Raw genomic sequence first — 8448 nt, forward strand, 5'->3', positions numbered from 1 at the left:
GAAACCTGCCCAAAATGCCCATGTGGGTCTTCATCTCAGCGAAGTTGTCACCAAACCCATGGAGCGTATCTTCATCGATTTCGTGGGGCTGATAGTCCGGAGTCGGCAGGGGAATGTGGCCATCTTGGTTGTGTTAGATGGTTTCTCCAAATTTGTGGCCATGTACCCGGTCAGAAGGATCTCTTCCGAAGCAGTTGTCAAGGCCCTGACGGCCCCTCCTGTTTTGGTCTGCCCCAGACCATCGTTTCGGACAATGCCGCTGTGTTTAAGTCTCGCCGGTTTTATAACGCCTGTTTTTCTTGGGGGATTAAACACGTTACCACCTCTCCCTATTATCCCCAAGCCTCTCAGGTGGAGCGGTTTAATCGTAATTTGAAGGTAGCCCTTACCGTCTACCACCACTCTCAACATACCTTGTGGGACGAGAATCTCCCAATGCTGGCCATGGCGTTCAATTCGACCTGGCATGAGAGTACCAGAACCCAACCCGCCGTGCTTTCCCTTGGTCGNTAACCATCAATTGGGGTTACTTTGGGAGTTCTCGGAGCTGGACTTACAGCGACCCTCTGCGGATATGCGGGTATATTGGGGGACAGCCTTGCAAAATTTGAGGAAGGCTAGGGATAGGGTTGCCCGGCGCTATAACATGCTGAGCAGGGAGGCGGTGTTTCAGGTGGGAGATCTGGTCTTGGTACGTCTCCATCCACAGAGCTCCAAGGTGCAGAAAAGGTCCGCTAAAATTGATATGAGATGGTCAGATCCCATGGTTATTTCTAAGTACTTGACTAATGTCACTGTTTAGTTGGCTAATCCAGACACTGGAGTTATCTTATGTAAGGCTCATGTTTCTAAGTTGAATAAATATTTTGTTCGGGACTAACTTATTAGCCCCAAGTATGATTATCACCCTGTTAGCTATTATTTCGTATTGTGAGGGGTTCTACCCACAGTTCAATACTGGTTTTAGCTTTGTGTTCTTTATTTTTTTTAGGGGCTTCTAGCCAGTTTACCTTCTTCCATTTTTTCCTTCCTTTGGTGGCCGCCTGCAACTGGACGCCTCCATCGTACCCAGGGCCCGGGAGGTCGGAGGGGCTTACTCTTTCATCTACCTGGCAAGTGGAGGATCGCAAAGAAGGGCCTCCTGAGTTATGGACACCTGCGGACTGTGTTGTGCTGTGTTGGGGTAGTGTTGGTGCCGGTGCTCCGGGAGCGGAGAAGGAGCGGTAGCAGGGGATTTCGACAAGGTTGTGTTGCCATCTCTTGCACCCTAGTGTTCCACTCCCCTTGAGTTGTGGTGCTGTGGCGGAGGCAAGGACTTGGACTGAATTGTCGTTTTAGCTGCCTCCTTCGTATATATGATTATATCGAGAGCCCTTCACGTATCCCGAGCCCAGCTGCTTCCCAGCAGCCTTCCTTGAGTGCCAAGTTTCTTCTGAGAGGGAGGGGGCGATCCTGAGCCGATCCCTTCGGCTCATTGGTTGTAGTGCTCTCTCCAAGCGGCGGCAGCCGCGGGTCACACCGTTTTTCCCTACTTTTCCTACTACCTATCCTTATTCCGTGGCGTATTCTACTTCATCACTCCTCTATCCTTTGTGATTCAGCTGAGGCACCCGGTCTCTTCTGCCTGGAAAGAAATCGTGTACGGACGTCTCGCTCCGTAACTAAATTCTGTTTGGGTCGGCGCCATGAAAGATTCGGTTTGGTAGCTAAACTCCAGGCAGGAGGGCCCATCTCGAGGTAATGCACATAATATTAGCGTACTGATTATTGTTCTTGGAGGAATTGTGTAAGCTGAGAATGTATATATACGTTTTGTCTGTATTGTGTGTGCAGGCGATTTCAGAGATGGTATTACGCTAGCGTGAAGTTTGTTATTAAGTATGCCTTATATGTCGCTTGTGGCGGAGACAGCCTGTGTGAGTTGTGATAGGATATCTTGTGGCTGATTATGCCGATTAATTGTCTTGTTTTCTTTTGGCACAAATTACTGGTCATATGTTAAATGTTATTTGATTTTCTTGTTTACTTCTTGTTTTTTTCTTTTGAGTAATAGATAAGAGAACACTCGTTCCCCAGCTGGTGGGGCGGGGGCTCAAAGTAAATGTCAATTTCTTATCCCTGAGGCAATATTTTGGAGACGAAGGAAATGTGGGAAGTTGCTGACTGTGGTGACCCTGTATCTTCGTTGACAGATGGTAGCAGCAGTGAGAGTGTTGTCACTGATGAATAAGCAAAAGCCGCTATGATGAGGTGACGAGTTTTGGTGAAGAATGGTTTACTCCTGGGTATGTTAGAGGAACACAAGTGGTCCTAGTGACGGTGGAAATGATACTGCCAAACTCTACCAGCATTACGAGGTACCATGTACATCCGCAATTCCTCCTGCTGGAGTTAAATTAGTTGTTCTGTTCATTTAGTCTTGTTTGTCATGTATTAAATTTTGGTTTCTGAAAAAAAATATTTCAGTTATGCCAGTGGCTCTATCCTTCAAGTGTCATCATCCTGAATGTCACATATGTGCTTCTGCCTGTCTTAACTGCCTGCCTGCCTGATTTTCTCATGCAACCTTCCAGCTGGCATTGTACTTCATGGGGCTTCCCTTGGAGTGAGGAGGTAGAAAACCCACAGGTTTGACTTGACATGAATTTTTTAGTTAATAATGTAATCATCATCATCAGTAATCTGTCAAGACGACAGGTCTACAGTCTCTTCCAAAACAATTCCTCCACTTAATGCGATCTAGAGCTTTCTCCTTCAAATCGCAGTATCTTCTTCTGTCCCAAAGGTCATCCAGCATCTTCTTACGTCTTCTTGTCACTTCTATCCGCCCCTCTATCTTTCCTTCAATAACTTCTTTTAGAAGGCAGTTTCTGCATAAAACGTGACCAATCCAATTAGCCTTCAGTTTTCTTATTTCGTGTAGGATATTCCTCTGCTCACTGACTTTAATTAACACTTCTTCATTTCTCACATAATCGGTCCAACTGATCTTCTCCATCCTTCTCCAACACCACATTTCAAAACTTTCCAGATGTTTCTGATCTACTGCCCTAAGTGTCCATGTTTCAGCTCCATACAGAGCTATGCTCCAAATGTAGCATTTCACTAGTTTCTTCCTCAAATTTAAGTCCAGTTTGCTGGTAAAAAGATTCTTCTTCTTGCTAAATGCAGCTTTTGCCATGGATATCCTGGATTTAATTTCATTAGTTCACCTTCCATCATCTGTTTACAAGCTACCCATGTTATACCACCAGTTATACCGTGGTGATGGGGGGCGTGGAGGTATCCCCACTGTCACCTTCTGTACTGCAGTCACACGGGTAGGGCTAAGGAAACGACTGAATAGCTTCCTCTATCGTTGCTTCATTGGCTAGGGGCACACTGTTCACCGGGCTTGGCAGGAGGGCGCAGGTGCGAAATGTGGTAAGGGGGGGAAATCACAACAGAAACCCACATCCTCACCCTATGCTACCCTATATTAGTATAAACACAATCAGTATACAGTTATATATATATTTTGGTACTATCACAATGAAAGAGCCGACTGGTGTCGGGTTACACATTACACCTGTCTACCTCTGCATCACTCAGTTGAATCACTCTTACGCCCCGTACACTTGTTTTAACGTTCCTAACTCAAGTCCCATTGGAGGAGTTATGTAATATCACAATTATTAAGCATGGCGATAAGAGTAGTTTCCACTTACTTTGCGCTGAGACGGCAGACGGGTGGTGCGGCCCGGCGCTTAGTCGGTGCTTCTCCTAGCATAGCCTCCGGCAACAACTGCCCAAATTTACTGTTTGAATCATCCCCTTACTAATTTGGTCCCTGGGTTATATACCTTTATTTATGCTAACTCGTTATTTTCACGGGGGTGCATTTCCGCCTCCAACGAAGTCTTATTCCAAGGTGGGTAATCTCGTTGGCTGAGATCCTAAGGGGACACACCCCCTTCTACTGCTAGACCATTTGGCTAACTCTGTTACCTGCAAACGTCCCCCCCCCCCATCTTGCTCAAGTGTAGCTTCTGCAAAGTTAGCATTTCGAGGTACCTTCAATGTCATTCTGCTGACTGGGCATTCCCGCGTGGCAAACCATTGTCCATCTAAGTCCATATGCAGAAATTCCTTTAAGTTGTTTAACCCTTCTTACATCCACTTTCGTACATCTTACAAGTATTTCCCAAGACTAAATCTATTCCAACCAATATTTTTCCCTAAAATACAAAAAGTTAATACTCTGTTAACATATTACCAGGAGTTGGCCTTCACTGCACAACAACCCAAATATTTAAAACATTTCAATAGCACCTTCCAGTTTCAATTAGTCTATCAATCATGCCCTGTAGCACAGTTTCTTCCTTAGCCATTAACACCAGGTCATCTGCATATTTCACAGTTTGAATAACTTGCCCTCCTAATTTGAAGTCTCCAAGCCCATCCAGAGCTTCCTTGGTAAGGCATTCACTGTACAAGTTGAACAGAATTGGTGATAAACAGCATCCTAGTCGAACTCCTCTTCCAATCTGCACACTTCCTGTCTCCCCTCTGTCCAGTTGTACTCTAACTTTCTGATCCATGTACAATTTGCTAATCAATCTTCTTTCATGCCAATCGATACCTGTTTCTTTCAGGATCTGCATTAATTTGGTCCAGTTTACCCGGTCAAATGCCTTCTGCCAGTCTATGAAGCAAACACACAGTTCTTCATCTATCTCCAAAGTTCGTTCTGCTATAATTCTCAACATCCCAATTGCATCCCTGGTTCCTTTTCCTCTTCTAAATCCAAACTGATCTTCTCCAAGTACATCCTCTATTTTCCTTTCAATTCTTCTTTTAAGTATCTTTGCTATTATCTTTCCTGTATGTGCAGTAAAGCTTATTGTGCAATGGTCGCTGCATTTTGTAGCTTTTGTCTTTTTCTTTAAGGCAATNATTGTGATGTTCTACTGGAGCTGCATCATATATTTCTTTGAAGTAAGATGGTTTATTCTTTTTCTTCAGGCTAATTTTGGAGAATGAAGATACCTGCTTGGAGTTTACCACTTGGTGGGCTCTGCGTGACCCGTTTATGAACTGATTTGCAATGAGACAGATCTGACTGTGTGAACATGCAAAAGCTTCAGTGATGTGTTTTGTAGAGATCTGGGGGGAATGGATCAACCTCTGGTCATCTTCTGTCGCACAAGTGTGTCTTAATGACTGTGGGAATATCACCGCCACAGCATACTTTTGATTTATGAGGTAAGTTGTAGAGCTGCAGTCCCTGTTGTGGGAGTTATATTAGTTGATCTGTGCTTTCACACTTAGTTTTGAACTGTTAAATTTTGGGATTTAAGGAACGTGGTTGTTACGCAGATGTGTTCTTCCTTCTAGGATACTTGGATGCCCGCCTACCTGCCTGTCTTAGTCTGCTTGTGTCTTCCTCCTTGAGCCTGCCTGATTGCATACCTGCCTTTTCCATCCATGCAACTCAGATGACCCAGTATGAGTGTACTCAGTGTCAGTGTGAAGGAAGAAATACCAGGAAGTACATATGTTTGGTACTGAGCTACCAGAAATGCAAGATATAGCTCTGGATGGCAGCGTTACATTCGTATCAGAAGCAGAATGTATACTGTCTACAAAGGCGAAACTCTGGGGGTATCTACCTAAATTCTGTAAGAGAAAATCACATTAATTTAATGTTGAATGTACTAGTGTGCTTGCTTTGCATTTCCTCGTGCAACATGTCAGTTTCAAAAGATTGCATTAGCAAATGCAGTCTGCAAGAGTGCACAAAATTTGTTATAAATTATGGAGATAAAATCAGATAAGGAATTCTCTAGAATATTACTCGCACACTTTCGTTTCACTGCAATTGGAGTATCTGATGCAGTAACTGGAAACCCACTTTGTATGTCTGGATAATGAACCCAATAAAATAATACTAGAAGCTGTTCCTTCTGGACACTATCCATCATATCTTCATCCATTTAATGACAGTTTGCTCAGGCATTCGAGTCATATTAAGATTGTTACCTCAACGATTTGAGTGGTTTAAGTGTTGGTATTACTGAAGAGAGGGATTTCTGCAGTGCTCGGTTGAGACTGCCTCAGGAAGCATGATATACTTACCAAGTTTCATGAAGGCCAGCAAAGGTGTTCAACAATTGTTAGGGGCAATTAACACACACACACACAGGAAGTTGATCCTGTGTCTACTACTGATTTTTAAAAATATGGAGATAGGTCTAAAAGGGAATGGAATGACACACAGATATAGGGCAAAAATATACATAAAAGATATCCTACTGAATAGGAGATACCAGAAATACTTAATTTTATGACACTAAGTGTAACAAACTACTATAAATACATGTTAAGGAAAAGTAGCCAGAAGATTAACATTCAAGCCATAACTGTTGAACATATTTACGTTGTTACATATTTCATTTGCAGCTAAGGTGAAGCGAACAGGATGTTTATCAGGATATTTTATTATAGATTTGCCATTTCTTATTGTACATGTTTATTTTTTAGTCAGAGTCTTCTGGCAGCATTCCAATGAGGATCAGACAAGAATGGCATTGAAGAGGAAGGAGCATTATGATGGAGATCATCCTGCTGCCAAGAGAGCAAGACCGTTGCAGGTGGAAGATACTCAGGAAATGTTTGGATCGCTTGGTAATAACACCAGTGGGGCACATTCAAATTTACCGCTAAATAATAAAAGGGATCATATGGATGACAATGTCCTGTTCTTAGATACTGACAGAGACCTACTGTGGGAGACAGTTGAGTTATATGATTTGAAGATGTAAATACCTAGTTCTGTAAACAGAAACCAATAGTCTGTTATTTTTCTAGAACACTCACATATGTCAAAACTAGTTGGAAGTTGCATGATTAAAAGAAATGTCCCTGCGCTTAATTAGTTAAACACTATGCCGTAAAGACATATGAGGGGAGTGGAGGTATATTTCCACCATTCTTGACCTGAGCACTAGATGGAGGTGAGCGGTCAGCTTCACTCCCCTCCTGCTTTACCCGCATAAGTGGTTTATTACATCAACTTCCACTCTTCAGAGAGATTAAAGAAAAAAACAGGAATATTCAAAGGACCTGGTATGATTGTACTCGGTGTCAGTGTGAAGGAAGAAATAGCAGGCAGTACATACGTTTGGTGTTGAGCTACCAGAAATGCCAGATACACATGTATATAGCTTTTGCTGGCAGCGTTACATTCGTATCAGAAGCAGAATGTATATCGCCTACAAAGGTGATTTACCCAAATTGTTTAAGAGCAAATTACATGAATGTAATGTTACGATAGCATTAGGAGTGCACAAGTGCGCTTGCTTTGAATTTCCTCATCTAACATGTCAGTTTCAAAACATGGTGCATTAAGAAATGCAGTCTGCAACAGTGCACAAAATTTGTGGTAAATTAAGAAGATAAAATCAGATATGGAATAATCGGAAGTATTACTCACACACTCTTTCCCTTCACTAGAGTTTGAGTATCTGATCTGGAAACCCACTTAGTATGTATGGATAATGAAACCAATAAAATAACAGTAGAAACTGGGCTTTGTGATAACTATCCATCGTAGTGTTTTTTTTTTATTTAAAACAATATTTTGGATACTGGAATCTGCCTCAATCCTCAGATAGGCCTAAATCTAACCCCTATGTGGGAGGAGGACTGAGGAAGAGTCTAGTCTCTGAAACTGTGTTTTAAATAAAATAATTATGGCAGCATGCAGTCTCTGATCCACTGCTGTAAAAGAAAACCAGGACAATGGATAATGTCCAAAGTATTAATAACTGTGTTAATACACCATAGTCACAAACTTTATAGTTCTATTTTTGCTCTCAGAATCAGGTTATTTTATTGCAAATCTGCCATTTCTTATATATTTTTTTTTGTTTCAGGCAGAACCTTCTTTCAGGAGTGCCCAGAAGATGCTGACAACGATGATATTTTGATTTTAGATTATGAAGACCTTGTGAAAGAAATGGACGACTGTTTAGTGATTTATACATGTAGTTTTCTAATTATATGTATAAGGAATGTATTCTGATTATTTTGTAATTTTCTAATTATATAAGGAATGTATTTTTACTATTTTAAATTAATAAATCTGTAGTTATGTAAACAGAAACCAAGCGTTCATTATTTTTTTAGAACACTCAGATGTGTCAGTTGCATGACTTAAGAAAAATGTTGTCCATATGCTTAATCAGTTAAGCACTATGCCACAGAACCATACAGGGGCATGGAGGTGAGTGGTCACCTTCACTCCCCTCCTGATTTATCCCCAGTGCAGACTGGACAGGAGGCCAAGATGGGGGCTTTGCAAACTGTTGCTTATCAGAATGAGAATTGTTACATACACAGAACCACTTTGTTGCATTGGGAGCATTGAATTGAATTGAATTGAATTTATTTACATTCTATAAATCC

General features: G+C 41.9%; 1 protein-coding gene across 6 annotated transcripts in view; it reads left to right on the top strand.

Moving 5' to 3' along the window:
• Window positions 1-8146, top strand: part of LOC111867814 — a 12873-nt gene extending 4727 nt beyond the window's left edge. Inside the window, exons 4-10 of one of the 6 annotated variants that reach the window (XR_002843394.1) lie at window positions 992-1244; window positions 2193-2357; window positions 2467-2628; window positions 5005-5244; window positions 5377-5660; window positions 6523-6666; window positions 7917-8146. Coding sequence is in view for 1 of the 6 variants with exons in the window: in XM_023857991.2 (XP_023713759.1) it covers window positions 5537-5660; window positions 6523-6666; window positions 7917-8065 (417 nt within the window). In the remaining 5 variants the exon portion in view is untranslated. Of the gene's footprint in view, window positions 1-991; window positions 1245-2192; window positions 2358-2466; window positions 2629-4966; window positions 5245-5376; window positions 5661-6522; window positions 6667-7916 lie in introns of those variants that run through there. The other 5 variants (XR_004513377.1, XR_004513376.1, XR_002843393.1 and 2 more) reach the window with 5 other exon arrangements.
• The last annotated feature ends 302 nt before the right edge of the window (window positions 8147-8448 follow it).

The sequence above is a fragment of the Cryptotermes secundus genome, unplaced genomic scaffold (genome assembly GCF_002891405.2).
Source record: "Cryptotermes secundus unplaced genomic scaffold, Csec_1.0 scaffold1028, whole genome shotgun sequence".
NCBI lineage: Eukaryota > Metazoa > Arthropoda > Insecta > Blattodea > Kalotermitidae > Cryptotermes > Cryptotermes secundus.